Raw genomic sequence first — 20,880 nt, 5'->3', positions numbered from 1 at the left:
ATTTCGAACACCTCAGCAATAGCATCCTCAACAAGGTAGGCAATAACAACGCCCTTAGGAGTTTTGATCATTCGCGTGAGAGGATCATAACATCGTGCACACTCTAGGATAAACTCACTGCACCGTATGGGCTGTGGAAATCCAACGGCATGGAAAATACCACTCTTCACAATGTTCGCATAGGATGGGGAAGGAACTTGATTTCCAACTCCGAACATCTGCTGATGCATCTGGTCGAAGTCTAGGAAATGCATGTTTCTATCTGTGATCTCCTTCCATCTAGAAGAAATCTTGGGCTCTAGATAAAATCTAGTCTCCAACATCTTCTGTAGTTCTTTCCTTTCCTTAAATCTGGACTTTGACATCGCACCTATACGAAGCTTGAAGTTAGACTTAGGAAAATAAATAATATTTTTGATAAAATTCCTGACTTTCTAGAGATTTTAGCTAATTTAGAGCATAAAGTCAGGAGAATAATCCACACTCTGTAAATTTTAACAATTAGGTTCAAAATGTGACAACGTTAAGGCATGGAAACCTTCTATGAAATTCATTAATACCTCCTTATACTTGGAAATTATGCAAACTAAAGTGCAAAGGAGTATACCGGATTAACAATGACTAAAGAAAGGTGTGAAAGGTTGTGTTTTCACACAAAGGTATGTCTGAGGACACCTTCCGCAGTAAAAAATGGAGGTCACAAATCTGAAGACAACCTGCATATAATAAATTAACTTCAAAAAACATGCTGCAATCCTTCAAAATATGCACAAACTTGATAAAAATCAATTTTAATGATAAAAACAGTCATATCCAGGAATGTAAGTGTGGCTGGTAAAATTTTTTTTTTTGAGGACAAGTCTGAAAATTAATTACTTCAGACTTACCATCACTTTGCAAAGTAGTAAAAAATCCCTGTAAATGATAGAAAATAACTAAGGAACCAGCTCCAAACAAAATCGCAAAAGTGGTTAGGTGGTTCTAAATGAAAATTTCTGAAAACAACTACCTACAATGGAGTTTTCACACCTGCAACAATGATGAAATGGTCTGAAAAATGCACTAAAACTCCACAAAACACCTCCAAATGCAAATCGCCTAAGTTGGAATTGGCTGGGCAATGAAAATTAAAGTTTGAAAATTAAGCGTGCAGCCAACAATGGAGGTCTAAATCTGAAGCAAACCTCAGATCTGAAGCAAATCAGGAAGTTGGGAATGAAGGCAGCCACCAAAGTATGCATGGAAATCACCCCAAACAATGGCTCAAAACACCTCCAAATGCAAATCGAAATTTCCCAGCTATGGCGCTATTTCCAAAATTCTGAAAATGTCATCAATGCAGCTCGGATCTGCAACAATGGAGGTTGGAACAACAAGCAACAATGGAGGAAAAATATCGCCAAACTTTCCAACACCAAAAATTGCCACCTTTCACCAAAAATTGCCAAATTTGAAAAAATGTCAAACTTGAAAAAATCGCTAAATCTGAAAATGGTTTTCAATGGCAGCAAGGGAATGGATAGCCAAGCTAGAAAAAATGGAGGAAAGAATCCTCAACCCAACACTTCACTTTAGCACTTTGCCAAAATTCGCCAATAAGGGAGAAAAATCGCCTTTCATGGAGACACCTGGCAGATTTAATAATAAAATAATGCTATTGACTCCTCTCTTATACTTGCTTTTGCCTTTTACTTTCACCACACAAGCAATGTGGGATAAAACACTTGCTTATATACTTTCTTGGCAAAACTAACTTGCTTCTAGAAGGTTCAAAATATTAAATGTTTATTGCTAGTTATTTAATTTTGCTTTTAAAATTTTAAATAATCGTTAATCATCATTTAAAAGCGATGTGTGAAAAGGTCACAACACTTACCCAATTGACATTCCTTACATACCGGATTATGAGGCTTCATAATCTTAGGTATGTCTCTAACCGCCTTAGTTGAACCGATCTTAACAATGCAATCAAAATTAACATGACACAACCTCTTATGCCATAGCCAACTCTCATCAATATGAGCAATCAAACATGTCTTATTACCAGTGTTCAAGTGAAAGATATTATTTCCTGTCTGAATACCGGTTGCAATCTCCAAACCAGTCCTGTTAATGATTTTGCATTTTCTATCCTTAAACTGAAGTTGAAAACCCTTATCAACCAGTTGGCCAACACTCAAAAGATTGTGCATCAAACCTTCTACATGATAGACATTATCAGTATTATGCTTGCCATCCAAAGAAATAATACCTCTACCTTTGATCATACATGCTTTGTCATCTCCAAATCTGACTTGACCGCCATTGTATTCTTGCAGTGACAGAAATTTCTCTTTATCTCCAGTCATATGGTGTGAGCATCCACTATCAATTACCCATTCATCTTTATCTTCAACTTTTGCTGCTAGGGCCTTCTCTTCATTCTTGATAGCCGGTTCGGGTTCATCTTCCTTTGAAGCATAGAACACCCATTCCTTTCCATTGCCAGATCCATTAGCAGAGTCTTCTGCCGGTTCATCTCCAGAGTCATCAGTTACTCCTTCCTCATCTGCTATGTAGCAATGTTTGCTTTTCTTGAATCTATATCTGTTCTGGTTAGGCTTAAAAGTTTTCTTAACTCTTTCCTCAAACCTTGCATTCCTTTCAGAACATCTAGATGGAAAATGACCAATCTTACTACATGCAAAACATTTAAAAGGTGTTTTTCCTTCATACTTACTTCTAGTTGGTCCTTTAGGTACTCTTCTAGCAAATAAGGCTTTAATTTGCTCAAGCTCTTCATCTTCTTTCCTCATGTCTTCCAATTCTTTTGCATATAGGTCTCTCCAATCACTCTTGCCAGTAGATGTTGATGATGATGCATGAAAAGCAGGTTGAGACTTTACAACTCTAGAAGATCCAAATTCTTCAAGCTCAAAAGCAGATAATTTTCCAATCAGAATGTCTCTGTTAACTGAAATGTTTGCCATTGTTCTTAACTCATTAATTGCAGTTGCCTTCATCTTGTAAGCCGGTGGAAGGGCTCTCAAGACTTTGGAAACTATTTCATCTTCACTTAGAAATCCTCCACAAAATTGAATTCCCATAACAATCTCATTTACTCTTTCCATAAACACAACAATTCTCTCATTATCTTCCATTTTTAAGTTTTCATATCTTACCCAGAAACCATCTGAAAGATCCCAAATGGATCCTTTTGCTATTGCTGCTGTAAATTCTTAATTAAACATACTAAATTTTTGTAATTTTCCGGTGATCTTATAGAATAGACAGAAGTTGCAGAAAGGGATTGTTTCTTTCTGGGTTTTGATGTTATAAGTAAAGTAATTGATAAATAGCAACAACTGTGAAATAAAACAGTAAACAATGTTCATATGTAAGAACACTTAATCAATCTGAAAATACTGCAAATCATACCAGACAAATAACCTAGTTTTGTATTCAGCAAGAATCCATACATTTATTTGGAGCTGTTCTCAATCTGGATTGAAGCTAGATGGAGGAATATTACTGGCAACGAACAAGGAAGACCAAATACGCTGAATACAACCCTTCAAGCCAACATACAAACAAGGCGTGGTTGCAAAGGAGGCGTGGAAGCTGCTGCAAATCACGTGCCAGCTGAAATAGACCATCCGCCCTGTTGAAACCCCCAATATGCACGCTGAATCTTCAGGACAAGAAGATGTGTCTTCTACCTCTGACAATCTCTGTGCAATCCTGGATAAATCCACTGTCAACTCCTGCTGAGGGCTACGTCCCAGCAAGCTTAGACCTGGGGTTTGCGTCCCAGACCAAAATCACTCTTCCAGAGCAATTCCCAAATTCGCAAGTTTCAAATGATCAAAGATACTATCAATTAGGTTTTCATCTCCTTATAACTCCTTTCCCTTTGCAAGTCGAACCCTAAAGAATAATAAAGCTTGCGCTTTATAATTAAAGTGGCACTTTCCCAATTATGGCGTCAAACTATAGAAAAATATCACTTTATGGCGAATAAATAGCTTCAAGCATCCAAAAAGACTCCGGGAGGTGAGAATCATGTAGCAAAGTTCAAGACCTTTCCAACGAGCTATAACACATAGGCATATCAAACCAGATGAAGCCAAAAACCCTTTATTACTCCGAAATGGCTATATACATAGCCTTATTTTAATTTATTTAATCGCTAACTTAGGAAATATTTAAATATATTAAAATATTTCCATAGATCCAATAATAGCCCAAAATAACCAACCAAACATGAATCTGACTTTGTCACCTGTCTGTGACTGATGCCGGACAAGATGGGCCAACTGGCAGTCCCATCCCTAAAATCTAGGGATGCTCCTAGAAACTAGGAAACACACCCAATCTTCCTAAAACTGAAACCATGGTATGGTTTCGTGGAACCTCAAATATGGAAACTGCAACAACCTCCTAAAAAGTAGGGAATCGCCTTAAAAAGTAGGAACCTCTCTCCAAACACTTGTAACTGCTCAAAAGGATCCTGCTCTACTCCTTGGTCCCCCAGGTGGTCATTCAGTCAACTACCAGTTCTCCCTAAAAATAGGAGACCTCCCTAAAATGTAGGAACTGTCGTTTGAAAGTCCAAAACGGCTCACAAAGCCCCTGCAAAGCTCCATGACCCTCAGATTGAGTCCCCTAACCATGTCCTTGACCTACGGAAACTCGAATGGTAGGTCAACCCCTGCTCATCTCATGTCACCTAGAAAAGGGGACATTACACCATCAAGTTTAGCAATTTTGACATTAGGGTCACTTTCATTTAGAGTTTGCAATTTGTCCCACATAACCTTAGCCGATGATTTGTCAGTCATTCCCATGATCTGTTGATCAGTAAGTGCACACAAGAGGGCTTCTCTAGCTCTGCAATCATTTTCAATATTCTTATCCAAGTCTGTAGGAGTAGGATTGCCAGATGCCGGATCATAATGTGTGTATCCTTTCTCAATGATCTCCCAAATGTCCTTGCCAAAACATCTAAGATGAGTCTCCATTCGAATTTTCCATATCCCATAGTTTGTTCCATCAAGCTTCGGGATTTCTTTTCTGAAAATGGCTGCTAGTAGATTAGTAGTGTTAGTTCCCATAGGATCTACCTCAAGCTGTTAAGCTTCTGCAAAAGAGGACCAAAGCTTTGATACCAATTGTTGGGATAACCGGTGAACAACTGAGAGGGGGGGGTTAATCAGTTGTTAACAAATTATAACTTTAATCCACAATATAACCTTAAACAAATCAAGTACCGGTAAAGCATATATAGATACCGGTAAACAATACAACTTAACAATTAACCAGATAATCAATGTAAAGCAACCCTACCACATAACACCATGATTCGTATGTGGAAAACCCGGAAAGGGAAAAACCACGGTGGGAAGCCTACCCACAATTAGATGATACTTCTGCAGAAAGTATGTGTTACAATGAGGGGCCTGCACTTGCAGGAAGGCACATTGCCTAAAGCGTACTGCTCATTACAAAAGAGTCTCGCTGACTACAGAGAGGCTACAACCCTCTCAAGATAAATGGACAACAATCCAATACAATGAACTGCCAGAAATAGCATCTACCATGCCTGATTACAGTCCCAGTTAAGCTCAATGCCAAAGGACTAAATCCTCTTCTGAATTCGATTTGATCACCAATGATCGACTAACTCCTCTGCCTGAATGATATTACAATATTACTCTCCTTGACCATGACCTTCCCAATAACCATGATACATAACAAAGAGTTTCTACCTCTTATTTATACAAACCCTAAGGCCTAAACCAATTAGGTCGGCCACCTAAAGTTATTGCAATAAGATTATTACATAATTACAATGATATGCCATGTCGGCTTAAGACCAAAATAACAAATCCATAAAACATCTTGAAATATCCAGGTAACGTGTAGAGTACACGTTAGCATGATACCGGTCCATAACCTAGATAGGTACCGGACCTATTCTGGGTCCACCACGCCAAAGTAACGTCTTCAAGAAGTTGAAGTACGATCAAAGAACATTTTCAGCATCCTGAAATCTATGAAGAAGCTGCACCAACACCAATTATGCATCCTGTCACGATTCCTCAATGAAAGCTCTGCCGGTAAAGCCTTAAACCAGTGCCGGTAAGGGTTTACCAGAGTGTATGATAGTATCCGATTACCAAGCCAATACCAACTGACCAAAACATGCTCATGGAGCATATAACACATGAAATCAAATATAATTCATTGATCCAAACATGCCGGAAGTGTCAACAGATAATCTCTTATGTCGGTAACGCTAGATCTTCTACCGGTAACCAGAAACTTGTCTGCCGGTAACCATCCATAACAGCTAGTTTCGGTAACCAACCATAACCGCTAGTGTTGACATTAATGACAAAACATTAATGCAACACATAATCAATTCATCCATAATGCCAACACTTTGTAGCGATTAGTGGCCTTGGGCTTTTAAGCTTCTTTGTTGAGCGATAGGGTTATTACAAGAACCTTGATATTTGGGAATGAAGAACCCCTAGAAGCTGATTTGAAGAAGAGCATCTTTTGAACAAAATGCAAGCATAAAGACAAACTGTGCAAGCTAGTGGATCTATTTATAATCTAGCTAACATAAGTAATTACATCTTGCTTGCATTCCTAAATTTAACCCTTAAAATATTTCTTGGTTGAAGAAAAATTGCAATGTACTTGTGGATCAATCTTGTCCCGTTGCTTTCAACATAGGTCCTTGAGTGGATGAAATGCTATATGATGTTGTGTTGATGGGTGCTTGTCATTTGTTAGCAGGAAGGCCTTGACAACATAAACGAGAAGTAATCCATCATGGTTGAAATTATACTCGTGAGATACAACATGAAGGAAGGAGACATCTGAAACTGTGGAAAGAGGAAGGAGAATATGAAATGTTAGCTTTGTCTCTTCTAGCAAAAGCTAAACTTGAGCCTAAAGAGACACAAAGTTCTAGATAAGCCAATAAGCAAGCTAGAAGTATGTTTGGGCACCAAAAATACAAATGAATTGAAGAGTGTAGAGTTGATGTGTTTTTTTAGGCCACCTCGAACACAAAATAAAATACCAAGTATTCTATCCTCTCTTGAACAAAGAAATCTCATAGGCTAAACCATATGATCAAATGAGACAACTCTAAGGTTTACAATGTGAACAATTGACTTTAAGTGTTGGATAACTCAATGTGTTTGATGTGATTTTGCTAGTAATCACAAGGGGACTCATGTTTATGAACATAGTTGGAATGTGGAATCTATACTGACTTGGAAAAATAAAAGACAAAAGGAAAAGGATTTAGAAAGCCTAATCTAATCCTAAGAACAATGTTGATAAAGGATGATGCTTTGATAGATGGACTCCATAATCAAGCTTTGTTTTGCCATGAGGAAACAACTACACAAAACTGATGCAATCTCCAAAGGATAACAAAGGATTTTCATATTGCAAATATTTATTCAAATACCCAAGATTGACACACTTCAAGTGAATATCCATAATCGAACTTGTGCTTAATGAGGTTCAAACTAATCACGCACTGCAACTTACAATCAGCAAATACAAATGGTATGAACGGGAATTCCATTAAGTATCATCACATTTCTCCATTATAATCAATGAACTTTATCTAAATTTTGAGAACAAGAAACCATGCAAAATGTAGAAACAACACAAAGAGATCCACCATACTTCAATTAAAATCATGTATTAACTTCAACAAGTCTTGGCAACAATATCTAGCCTCCTCCTGCTCTACTTCTAACTCTAATTTTCTATTCTCCGTTGATCAACTACCAACTATTCACCAACTATTAACCTTTACAAATGAGAGGTTTGAGCCTTATATAGAGGTCGCAATACAATTTAATGGCTTAAATCAATTCAAGATCAATGGCTGAGATTACCAGATAAAACTTTAATTAGGGTTAGTTACAACTAACTTCCCTTTGACCAATGAGAATATTACATTTTGATGGACACTTCTTTCTTTGAATTTGAACCAATCAGAAAATAGGTTAGGTATGTTGAATAGTAATTGATGTACTTGAACAAGCTAATGTGGCATCTCCTAATTGGTTTGATGATGACTAGACACCAACTCAGCCTACTCCTTGTAGATCATCACAATGAAGGGTTTGTGCCTTGGGCAATATCTCTTGATACTCAACTTTTTTAACTGCCTGACTGATGTGATGATAATCGTATTCCCAAATTGTATCATCTTAATGATCAAGTTTCTAACTTTGATTAACTCTTCTGAAACTATCTTCCTTGATCACACTTGCACAATTTTACTTTCATATTTGGGAATTTTCGTTCTTCTTTGCACTTCATCTTCATGTTTGAAAATTCTCCTTCTTGTGATGCATTTCCACTCTCAACCTTGGAATCCTTCATTACTTCCTTCCTTGAAGCTCTTTGATCTTGAAATTACTTCCCTTGCTCATAATGTCCTTGATATAGGGGTATCTCTACATTGCAACATTTCTCAGCTGGGATTACCTCCTTCTACCAACCCTTATTCTTGGATTTCCGGAGGAAATTCAAGATTGTTGTAAAATCTCTTCCTCTGCAGTGTCTTGACTTTGTCCTCTCTCATGTTCTTTTGCGCTATCATCTCCACCTCTTGCATTGTTTAGATGACTTTCTTTTCCACTTGCCTATCTCTTGCCTCATGTGTTGTTGAGTCCTTCATGTTGTAGTTGCAACGCTGAAGTTGTGAAAGCCTTCTCCTCATCATGCTGTGCAATCATTCCTTGCAGCAATCCTGAAAAGACAATAAAAACATTTGAATTAAGATTATAAATGAAACCCTAAAATCCATGCTAGAATGCGAGTGCAAGACCTTGCGTCATTAACTTATATTGAAGAACCTAAGAGATGTGAAAGACAATACTTTGAAATGAATTATAGCCTAAAATAACATTAATAATTCACAAATTTATCTTCACAAAACCCTTCAAACCACTTTCATTCACCTTTCCAATAAACCAAACCTTAACACAGTCTGATTTTCATTCCCGATGATCTGGAAATGGCTTGAGAATTCTGGAAATTGCACTTGCAAATTATGATGCAAATCTGAAAATTGATCAATCTGCTGGTGAAATTCGCCCAGATCAGAGTGTGAATTTAGAAATTTGTCTTCTTTATGTCCGGTTCACCTTAAAACACGAGTTATTTTGATACTGATCACATCAGGTCTGCTGGACTGTCCATTTGGAACCTGATAAAAATTTTACTTTCCAATCTGCTGTGGTCCACACCTTTCTTCTTCACAAATTCACCACTCTAGTTTGATTCGCCTTGCAATTTGAGTTAGTTTGATGAAACTCTCCTCAAATCTGATGTAGATCTGCCTCTCGTACCTTAGGCCTGTAGGAAAACTTGCACTTGATCTGCTCTTAAAATTTACTTTGAATGTGTGTGAATTTCAATGTGAAATGAGTTGTATGATTTCCTTCTATACATCTCTCATGAAACACCTCACACTTGACAAGTGGTTGGCCAGGTTAACTCGATTTAATTGTTTCTAAATTGCACCTTAAACAGATCTAAGTCGACCTCCTCTATATTTACCCTTGCTCCCCACACGTTTCATTTCTTGTTTCCCCAATTTAGGTTGGCCTTATTGCTTGTTGAGCAGGGTTTTGATATAAAAGAGCAAACATTGGCGGACTTTAAGGCAACTCCAATTCAAACATTAATCTGCTCTGCACTCAACATTGGCGGACTTGAGACATGGTTCAACATTTTGTAGATCTGAATGGCAGAGTTTGAGACAAGTCGTGCATTTTTGACAACTTTAAAGGGGGACTTTGAGGCCTAATTGACAATTTTAAAAGTTGAAATGGTGGACCTCAAGGCTTGTGCTACAATTTGTTTGGCGGACTTAGATGTCTCATCAATAATATTGTTGATCTCATTGGTGGAGATCAGACCCCCAACAACAATTTCTTGCAATTTGAAATCCTTTTTGTCAATGAATGGAAGACTTTAGGGGTAGTCTGACAATGCAAATTTTTTAACAACAATTATCAATGGCGGACTTTGAAGTCCTGCATTTTCGAAACCTGAATGGCGGACTTAGGGGCATGTTCGACAATTTTACTCGCACTTTGTAATTTTCAATATTTTGCAATTTTTCACTTTTCCCTTAACATTTGCAATTTTTTCACAAACTTCAAACATTTTGCAATTATTGACAAGTTTGATAGGGTAAACTACAATTTTAATGCACATGTGAAATCTCACCAAGAATATTGGCGGACTTTGAAGGGTGAACAACAATTTTTCACTACCAGCCATGGCAGACTTAGTCTCTTCAGCAACAATTTTTCCTCCTCGATGGCAGATTTTGATGTCATTTTTGCAATTTTTGCTCTCGAAAGCTTCAATGATTGGCAGAGTTAGAGGCATGTCTGGCATTTTTCAAACCTGAATGGCGGACTTGGAAGCAAGTCCTACAATTTTTTTGACTTCGTGCAAAATTTAAAGGGAAATGTTTGGCAGGTTTGAGGGATTGTCTTACAATTTTCATTGCTGAGTGCGAAATTGCAACATTTGAAACCAATTTTTGAAGCAAAGTTTTTTGGCGGAATTAGGAGGGTTTGTTGCATTTTCACTTTTGATTTTGAAATCCATCAAATGTTGGCAGAAATGGAGGGGTCAACAATGTTTTCACCAATTTGCAATTTTGCAACTCTTTGCAACAAATTTTAAAACATTTCCATCAAACATCCCTTTTATTCACAAATTTCAGTGTGTTGCACCATTGGCGGGTTTGAGGTTGTGAACATTATTTTTGAGTGGAGATTCAACCTTGTTCAACATTTTGTTGATCTTGACACTTTTCTCAATTTTGTGTTACTTTGACAACATTTTGCATTTCGACAATTTCATTGTTGTACTTGACAATTTTTTACACTTTCTCACTTTGCACTGTTCGTTTTTCAACATTACAGAGCAAGACTTTTATGCAAAACCTAATCGCAAGTAGATTTTCCACTCCAAATTTGAACTTTACCTTATCCTATGCACTTTTCACACTGCTGACAATTTTGCCTCGATGACATTTTTTTGCAACTTTGAAATTTTGACGATATCAACAAGTTTTACAACATTTGACAATCTCCCACCATATTGACAACCTTCAATCACACTTTTGACAAGATTTAGAAACATCACTTTCACTCCCATTCCTAGATTGATAAAACATACCCCCTTCTCACGAGAAAAGGCCAAAGACTACGACCATCACCAAGCTAAGATGACCAATCAAAAACACCTAAGCTAGAAAACAAAAAGTGGGCATCCCCATTTGTAATGGGGCGTGCCTGTTTGCAACATAACATTTAGTACAATAGAGAATCGATGAAAATGAAGTGGTGTTTCAAAAGACTTAACTAGAAAGTTATAGGCACATTCTATGAGATAGGTGATCTTCTTTTGAAGGAAACATTGCAAGATCCTACAAGTAGTTTTCGTTGGATGGAGGAGGATGGTAGAATTATGGGAGAATAAGAAAGATCACAACAATACTCCAAGAATTTTATTGAGAGTTTGGTCAAAGGTGATAGCCTAACTTAGTCTGAGAGCAGCAATGTGAAGCATAATTGGGACAAGGGAAGTGTTGTGAGGTATTCACACATCACCCCATCGCAAATGGGGAACCCGACTTTTTTTTGCTTTCTAGGATAGTGTTGTAGTCCTTAGCTATTAACCTTTACATTAGAGGGGTATAGTTGGTTAAGAGGCCAAGAGTCAGGTGGATAGCCTTGTGTGAGGTGTATAGCCTTGTGTGAGGTGTGAAATGAGTGAGTTTGTTAGCCTTTAGTAACATCTAGATCACATGAGAAGTAAAGCCTATCATGAGTTCAACCGAAGAATGAATGAGAGTTTTGATTTGAAAAACTTCAATTGCCCCTATTGAGGAGCGAAATTCATGTCTAATGCCCTTAGTTGAGAGAAAAATTGTTCGTAAAACGCACCATGATCCTAGTTTCGACAAGCTTGAATGAATGGAATGAAGGAGAATGAGAAATAAAACACTAAGTGTCAAGTTTCAATCCACTTCGGGTGCATGAGTTTTCGAGAGAACTTCATGTGCATCCACATTGATTTGGACTTCACTTCATGTGTATCCACCTTGGAGTGGACTTCACTTCATGTGCACCCCTTGTGGAGTGAACTTCATGTGCCTCTCCCTCAAAGAGAAATCCTTCCTAAGACCTCATGTTGAGCATGGAATGACGTATTAAAAGTTGAGAGAGTGAGTGAAAGTGACCAAAGGAGAGTTAGAGTCTTGATTTGAAATTCACTTCATGTGTTAGCCTTAGGAGCGAACTTCAGGAGCATCATGGAGCGAATTTGTCTTAGAAGCCTCATTTGAGTGCGAGTCAGAGCATTTGAGTGAAGATAGTGAGCATGATTTTGATTTGAGATTACCTCAAGTGCTTCTCCTTTGGAGCAAATTTTGCTTCATGTGCTCTTTAATAGGAGCGAATTTTCATTTTAGGCTTTCATGAGGAAAGTGTGACATGTTTTTGTGAACGGAGGTTTAAAAAACCTAAGGATTGAGTTGATGAAACAATGAAGTGATTGAAGAAAAGTTTGTTTTAGTTTGAAAATTTACTTCGTGTGCTTGCCTTGAAGAGCGAACTTCATGTGTTGAGGAAGAAGAGAGAACTTCATGTGCCTTGATGGAGAGCGAATTTCATGTCCAAATCAAGGAGAGCGAACTTCATGTGCCGAGGAAGGAGAGCGAACTTCATATGCAAAGGTAATGGAGCAAATTTTACTTCATGTACTCCTAAATGAGAGCAAATTTCCTTCATTTGCCCGAGAGATGATGTGAGAGTATTTACATTGAGCCGATTTTATCTTTAGAAAGAGTGATTTTGAGTTGAGAGCGAACTTTATATACAAGCCAAGGGGAGCGAACTTCATGTGCAAGCCAAGGGGAGCGAACTTCATGAAAACCTTTAGGAGAGCGAACTTCATGAAAACCTTCATGAAAATGAGTTTGAGAGCGAACTTCGTATGCTAGGCAAGGGGAGCAAACTTCATGTGCTAGCCAAGGGGAGCAAACTTCATGTGGAAGCTAAGTAGAGTGAACTTCATGTGCATGTGATCAAGAGCGAATTTGCAAGATTGTTTATGAGAACATTGCTTTGAACTGATTTAATGCTTGGAAGGAGTGATTTTGAGTTAAGAAGATGAATAGGCAAGATAGAAGGTTACTTCATGTGCTCCCATCTTGGAGCGAACTTCATGAGCAAGGTGATTGGAGCGAACTTCATGTGCATAAGCCTTGGAGCGAATTTGTCTCATTTGCCCAAAATAAGATGCAAAACTACTAATAGATCATTTCCTTGAGCGAATTTGATGTCTTAACATGCGTAGGAGAGAACAATTTTGAATTTGAGATGATGAAGGGTAAGTTAGAGGGTTACTTCATGTGCTCACCTTGTGGGGCGAACTTCATGTGCTCACCTTGTGGGGCGAACTTCATGTGCACACCATTTAGAGTGAATTTCCTCGAGAGCCCTTTCCTAAGGACAGTTTATCATGTTTGCATCAATAAATGGTGGAAAGACTCAATGTTAGAACCCATAGAATGAAGGTAAATGAATGAAAGCGAGTTCGAAGACAAGTTTAAGGGTAACTTCACGAGAGCGGAGTTTCTCTAAATCCTCTTATCAGACGTGCAACACAAGAAAAATCAGAAATTACATTAAGGTGTGTAAAAGCTATATGTCATGATTATTTGATACCATACTTGTTTTGTTTTGCAGATATGAAAGGAGGATGATGCAAATTGCGAAGCAGCACCTTGAAGGAATAGGAGAAAGGAGATTGCAAGATCTACACCAAGCACAAGGGTATCAAGGAAGGAAGGAAGGAAGGAAGGAAGGGTATCAAGATGACATGAAAAGGTCAAGACCTTGAAGTATAAAGAGATATCACACAACTATTTTAAGGTAGGATAAGCAAGCAAGGATCGATGAATGATGCTTCCCATCATCACACCAAACATCGAGAAAGCTTATAATGTTGAGTATCAAATCTACCAAGTACATGTGCAAAGTCGAGGTGTCATCCCAGTCACTACTCCACCAATCAGAGAAGTTCCACATCAGCACGTCTAGATGCAATGAACTTGACTCATATATGAAGGCACAAACTTTGAGGCACCTACCCTTATTATCTATTGATCATGCCAAAGTGTTGTAATTATTTCATTGGCCAAAATTGAGTTTGTTGTAACAAACCCTAATTAGGGTTTTCATTGTAAAATCTCGGCCATTGATCTCAAATTGATCTAAGCCATTAAATTGTATTGAGAGCATTATAAAAGGCTCAAGCTCTTCATTTGTAAAGGTTAATAGATAGTTTTAGAAGAATAGAATAGTGAATAGCAATTAGAGTAGAAGTTAGATTAGGAGAAGGCAAAGACTGTTGCCAAACTTTGTTGTAAAGAACAATTGATTTCATTGAAGTTTTGGTGAATTTGATTTGTTGCTTCAACAACTTGCATGGTCTTTACTTCTCAATTTATTTTCATGTTGATTAGATTGGATGGATGAAATTGTTGAATGCATTTATGTGGAATCCGTTTAGTCCATACCACTAGCCTCTTGTTGATTGTAAGTGTGCCTTGCATGATCAACTGGAATGATACAAGCTTAACTTCAAATTGTTATGCATCCATTGTTTATGCATTAACTTGAATGGTGATCAATGTTTGATGGTAATGATTTGAACATCTTTGAAATGTCCTTAGAAGATTGCACTGAGCTTGTGTCAAATTGTTTAGTTTGATGATGAGACCCCGCTCAGTAAGATTCCATTGAATCATTCACCCATTTTCTTGCGTTGTTAGGATTAGAATAGGCTTCCTTAACCCTTTCCTTTTGCCCTTTTTTCAATTCAAGCTAGTTTAGGATAAAAAAGCATCACAAGATTGCAACATCAGATGATCAAGTTCCAACGATTCAAGCATTCAACAATTTAACGTAAGTCCCCTCATGATTCCAGCATAATCACATCAAACCATTGAACTTATCCACATGTCATGACCCGACATACCAGAACCTTGGAGTTATCTCAAGTGATCCTTAAACCAATCTTCAGCATTTGAGTAACTTTGTTCAAGAGAGGATAAGATACTTTTGGGTATTTTATTCTATGTTTGCATGTGCATAAAAAACACATCAACAGGGAGAAGTTTTGGGGCTGTGGTAGCAGCAGCAATTATTTGGTCAGTTTTGAAATTAGTCTTCACCTAGTTTTGTTCACCCAATTGGATGGTAGAGCTGGTTTTTTATTCTTTATAAAATGTGAGTCAATAAATTTAAGCACCTAAGACATTCTTTAAAAAAAATGTTTCATAAAGAGCCCCTTTTATATCCTTGAAAGCAGCTCCACACAAGTCTACATTTTGGTTCCTTGCACATGCCATTTTCTTACTCTTTTCTTCTTATTTTCATGTTGATGACCTGAGATTTCCCTTATGTTTTCCTTTATCTTTCCTCTCCTTTGAGAATTTCCTGTTGCATGAAATATGCAAAATTGTAGTTAAGAACAAGAAGCTCATAAAGCTTCTTTTCCAAGTATATCACATGCAATTCCTTCCTTCTCCCACTTTGTGTTTGGAAGGTATAGTGATGCAGACAACCTCTGCTGCTGCCAGTTAAATAATCCTGTTGTAGGTACAGCAACGAACACAGCAGAATAATAGGGAAATATGGTTGAGATATGCATTACCAAACAAAGATCAGCTTAAAAGAGCAGCACTCCTAATGCAGATTAATCTCTATTTTCAAATTTGCAAGTCATTAACTCACTCTTGATAAGAATCCATCTAATAAGACGAGAAACGAATAGCAACACACAACAAATCATGCAGTAAATACTTATCTTTTAACACCAAACAGAAAACATAATGAATATCCTTCTTATTTTAGTTCCTGTCACAGCATGGAACTATAGAGGAGGCAATGTACTTAAATAGTGATTATTAGATCTGTTTTGTAGCAATCAAATCTATAAATAAAATTATAAATATATTTTACAAATCATTTTCTTTTCATATTTATCTTTTTATAAAATAAATTAAATGATTTTTAACTAAAACAACGTTCAAAATTATTTATCAGCGATATCATTGGCCTAAAAGTTGAAGTTATAAGGGTGGATTTATTAGAATGTTGTTCACATATACTATATTTTTGTTGCAAATTTTTATGAACCAGTTTTTTTTCTCTCACTTATTATACAGTAATATTACAATGGCAGCTCGCATAAAACATCAGTGAAAGAAAAACATGAACATCAGATAAGAATAATTATCCCTGCAATCTGTGTTTAGGAATGTATTTTTGATAGACACAAAAATTAGAATGAATTGCATTTGATAAACATATCCTTTCAAGAATAGGCAAGTTTACATATAGGATTCGATGGATTTTGATTTTTTCCTAAAATGCTGCCTCATTCACCTAATTAAGTTTTGATCTGTAGAAGAGGGAATCAGCGCTATTGACATTCCCCATGTATGGCTGTTCATTCACATCTGAAGTGCATCAGCAAAGGCAAATTTAGAGGTAAAGTTTTGCAATTGAATTCTGGGTATATTTGTTGCTTCAGATCTCTGTGTTGTCTCAATATCAGGCTTTTGGCTTCGGAGATGCAGAGCATGCTATGTCTATGACATCCTTTGGGTTGTTTGAATTAAGTTCTATTGGATTTTTTTCCTAGGAAAGTGATATATTCTGACTCCTTTTTAATTGATTTCAAGGACAGTTTCTACCAAGGAACTAGTACATGTAATTAACTAGTTTTATATGCGAGGAAGATTTTTTCTTTTTTAATTTATTCCTTTTTCCGAATGATATCACTTTATTTCACATTAATGCAGGTTGCAGAAATTGTAGCCATGTGTGTCCAACCAGAAGTAGATTATTGTTCAGCAGAAAGAGAGCACAAGGGGAAGAAATGAAATAAATTGAATTAATGCCCTTTGAAGTTTTAGTCTGAATGCATGGTCTTTCAATTCAGCCATACTTTTGAGGCCATCCTTCCATTAATCAAGTGTAACATAGCCTGAACTTGGCATTGATGTTTTATCTCTATAACAGTATATATTTGTTTGTGAATCAGCATGGCAGTATAGTAGTTAACCAAATTTGGAAGATCAATCTGTTAAATATTATAGAAGCTCATCATTTTGTCTCGTATACCAAAATTTATGCAGCTAAATGATGATGATAGTACAATAAGCCAGTCATTCAGCATTTAATGATATTTTTTATATAAATCCACCAAGGATTATGGAGAGCTTAGCTGCCAGTTGCTGTCACAAAAATTTATATCTCTGTTGTCAATTTGTTTAGTATAACAAACTCCACGTAGCTGCAAGAACAATCAATTTCTGTTTCACAACTCGCAAAGACAATTCCATCGCTAATAAATCTGTCCTAACAAATTGCGATTTTTTTTTAATAATTCCATGTCGACTGTGATGTATATTCATTTTAAAGTTGTTGGGTGGTTACACCCCTTATTTATAGAGACAGAATGAAATGATTATTAAAACCGATTTTAGAAGTTTGACATTGATTAAATTTAATTTTAGAATTTTTTTATACCGCATTCCATTTAAAAAAAAAAAATAAAATATATTTCTAAGACACATGGTTCAATTATCTATTACAAATTAAAATCTATGCAAGTTTAGTATATTTAATTTCAAACATTTTCTAAAAGAGAAAATTAAAGTGTTTATTTAAGGTTAGTATTAATTGTATTTAGTTGCTTTTAAAAAAAAAATACAATTTATTATTAATAAACTAAAATAAATTTGTTTTGTTATTTATTTATCTGTAGTTAAATAGCATATAGTATATATTTTCAATAATGGAAAACATTGTTTATATTAACTAATTTATTTTAAACAAAGTTATCTGAAAAACCAAAAAAACATAAAACATCACAAACAATAAATTTTTTTCTACCAAAAACATTCATTAATATATTTTTAAAATATAATAATGTCAAGTAACAACATTCCAACATATCATTCAACCAAATGCACTTGTGAGTGCATACTTATTCAATTCATATAAAACCTTTGTAACTTTCGTACCTTTGGACAACATGAAATCTATTAAACATAAATAGACATTGATAATGATCTAAGGTTGCCTTCTAAGCCTAGGCATCAAACACAACGATCATCTTATTAATATTATTTGTGAAATAATGAGAGTTAAGTGTTCCTAGTTAACACATATGAATGCATTGTTTCACCGTCTAAGTAATTAACAAACAATAAACCATAAATAACAATAAATTGCATTTATATAGTGCTTAATTTAATTCAAAGTCAATCAATGTCAAACTCATAGTAAACCTACAACTTAGCATTCCCCTTCAAAATGATGTAATGCTCAACCTTGTAGGGAGATATGCATAAAAATTTTGGACTATGCCAATGTGTCAAAGCAAATATCATCTTCTCTTTAACATATGTAGTAAGTCCAAAACAAAAAACAAAAAACAAAAATATAGCAATCATGCATGTATTGTTAGGAACCGAAAGGACAATTGAGAGGGGGGGGGGGTGGTGAATCGGTTGTCAATAAATTATTACCCAAAAATAAATTATTCCAACTCAAACTTAGTGTCGATAAACCAAACTTAATGTCAGTGAAACAGATTAGCAGTACCGGTGTAACTTAATGCATGAAACAAAAAGGAAAACAACATCCACAACACATGACACAAAGATTTTGATGTGGAAACCCTATAAGGGGAAAAACCATGGTGGGAAACCTTACCCACAATCAGATGATACTATTGCAGATAGTAAGTGTATACAAATGGGGTCTTCACATGCAGAAAGGCCAACCGCTTAGAGTTCACTGCTCAAACACAAAATAGGAGTCACACTGACTACAATAGGATGTTTAAATCCTATAACAATGTACTGCTTCAAAGTAGCATCTGCAATGCTGGATTCAGTTTTGGTTTAAGCTCTGACAAACACCTTTATAACCTTCCTTCAACCTCTAGACAATGTCTGCGTGATTCACACTATGATCTGCTCATATGATCTTCAATTTTCGCATATACACTCATACCATTACCGTGTTACATATATATGATTACATCTCTCGAATGAGATCTTACATTTATACAAAACCTAAGACCAAATATTAAGGTCATTTCACTAAAGATATTACATTTAAATCAATTACAAAACAAGTCTTGATGCGATACAATATGTCGGCCTCAATACATTTACGCAATATCCAATCAATAAACCATTTCCAAAATGTGTCATGTTGATCTGGAGCATGATATCTTGTACCGATCTATAACCTAGACCTATCTATCGGTAAAAGAAAATATGTCAACCTGATTAGACCAATAAGCAAAACACCAAATCCAAACATCCAATCCATGTCTTCGACATAACCAAATGATCTACATGTTGGTATTTTGGTATGGTTTTGTCATTGATGTCAACACCTACTAAAACACTAGCACTTTGGAGATCCAACAACATTCACTGGTAAGCAAGTAACTATTGCACAATTATTGGTATATGGTTCACCCGCAGGATATAATGATCACCGACACTTGGTAATATCGAAGACATCGTGTGGACATATTGTATTAATGAATTAATCATTGGTATATTCACAGTTGCATATTTGCTATTACTGGCAAATAGGTCCAGGGTTATCTAGGGTTACGTCGACAGGTTTATCTTTTCTAGATCAGCATGGCATGCTATGGAGATGATTAATTATGGTTGTAAATGCATTAAGCCAACATGTTCAATCGGTTATTGCATCGGATATTATATTGCTTGTAAAATGTTTTTATTGTAATATCTTGTAGAGCCGACCTACTAAAATTGGTCTTAGGTTATGGTATAAATGTAAAATCTTATTTGTAAGATCAAGTGTGGAATGCGAAAAAGAATTGTGTGAAGGTATATGCGAGATTAAGCAGAGCAATACACACAGACATCATTTGAAGGTGAAGCTAGGTTTTTGTGGAAGCATATCAACATTACACCTGTACTGAATCCAGCATATGAAGATGCCATTTTGAGCAGTACATTCTTATTGGATTTAACCATCCAACTGTAGTCAGTGTGACTCCCATTTTGTGATTGAGCAGTGAGCTCTAGGCGCTTGGCCTTTCTGCATGTGCAGACCCCATTTATGTACACTTACTATTTGCAGTAGTATCATCTGATTGTGGGTAAGGTTTCCCACCATGGTTTTTCCCCTTATAGGGTTTCCACGTACAAATATTGGTGTTATGTGTTGTGGATGACTTTGTGTTTATGTTTCATGTACTAATCTTTACCGGTATAGCAATTAACTATTAAAACTATCTACCGACATACTTAACTGGTTTATCAGTATTAAGCATTAAGTTGGTTAAGTTGTTTTTGGTTTGAATTTAGTTGACAACTGATACACCCCCCACCCCCCCCCCCCCCTCTCAGTTGTCTCCGGAACCTAACAATTGGTATTAGAGCTTAGTCCTGTTTTGCAGAAGTTTAACAGATTGAGGAGATCCAATGTCTACTAACTATTTCAAGAAGGACAGTCCTAAACTTGATGGAACCAACTATGGCATATGGAAGATCAGAATGGAGACACATTTGAATTGCATTGGAAAGGACATCTGGGATGTTACAAAGAATGGTTATACTGCTGCTGTACCAGGTCAGCCTAGTCCAGCTAACTTGACTAAAGATGAAGAAAATGATTGCAAATCAAGAGAAACACTTTTGAGCGCATTATCATATCAACAAATCATGGGACTATCAAATAAGTCTACTGCTAA

The 20,880-nt window shown here is 36.3% G+C and overlaps 1 protein-coding gene across 2 annotated transcripts in view; it reads left to right on the top strand.

Annotated features, from left to right (window-relative positions):
* Positions 1-17,498, top strand: part of LOC131031850 (F-box/FBD/LRR-repeat protein At1g13570) — a 59,746-nt gene extending 42,248 nt beyond the window's left edge. The window contains exons 3-4 of one of the 2 annotated variants that reach the window (XM_057962848.2): positions 16,531-16,613; positions 16,928-17,498. In XM_057962848.2, coding sequence (XP_057818831.2) covers position 16,531 — 1 coding nt within the window. In that variant the 3' untranslated portion in view covers positions 16,532-16,613; positions 16,928-17,498. The remainder of the gene's footprint in view (positions 1-16,530; positions 16,614-16,927) is intronic. The other variant, XM_057962811.2, reaches the window with a different exon arrangement.
* The last annotated feature ends 3,382 nt before the right edge of the window (positions 17,499-20,880 follow it).

The sequence above is a fragment of the Cryptomeria japonica genome, chromosome 1, assembly GCF_030272615.1.
Source record: "Cryptomeria japonica chromosome 1, Sugi_1.0, whole genome shotgun sequence".
Classification (NCBI taxonomy): domain Eukaryota; kingdom Viridiplantae; phylum Streptophyta; class Pinopsida; order Cupressales; family Cupressaceae; genus Cryptomeria; species Cryptomeria japonica.
Note: the sequence above shows the minus strand (reverse complement) of the source record. Positions and strands in the feature narration are given on the sequence as shown.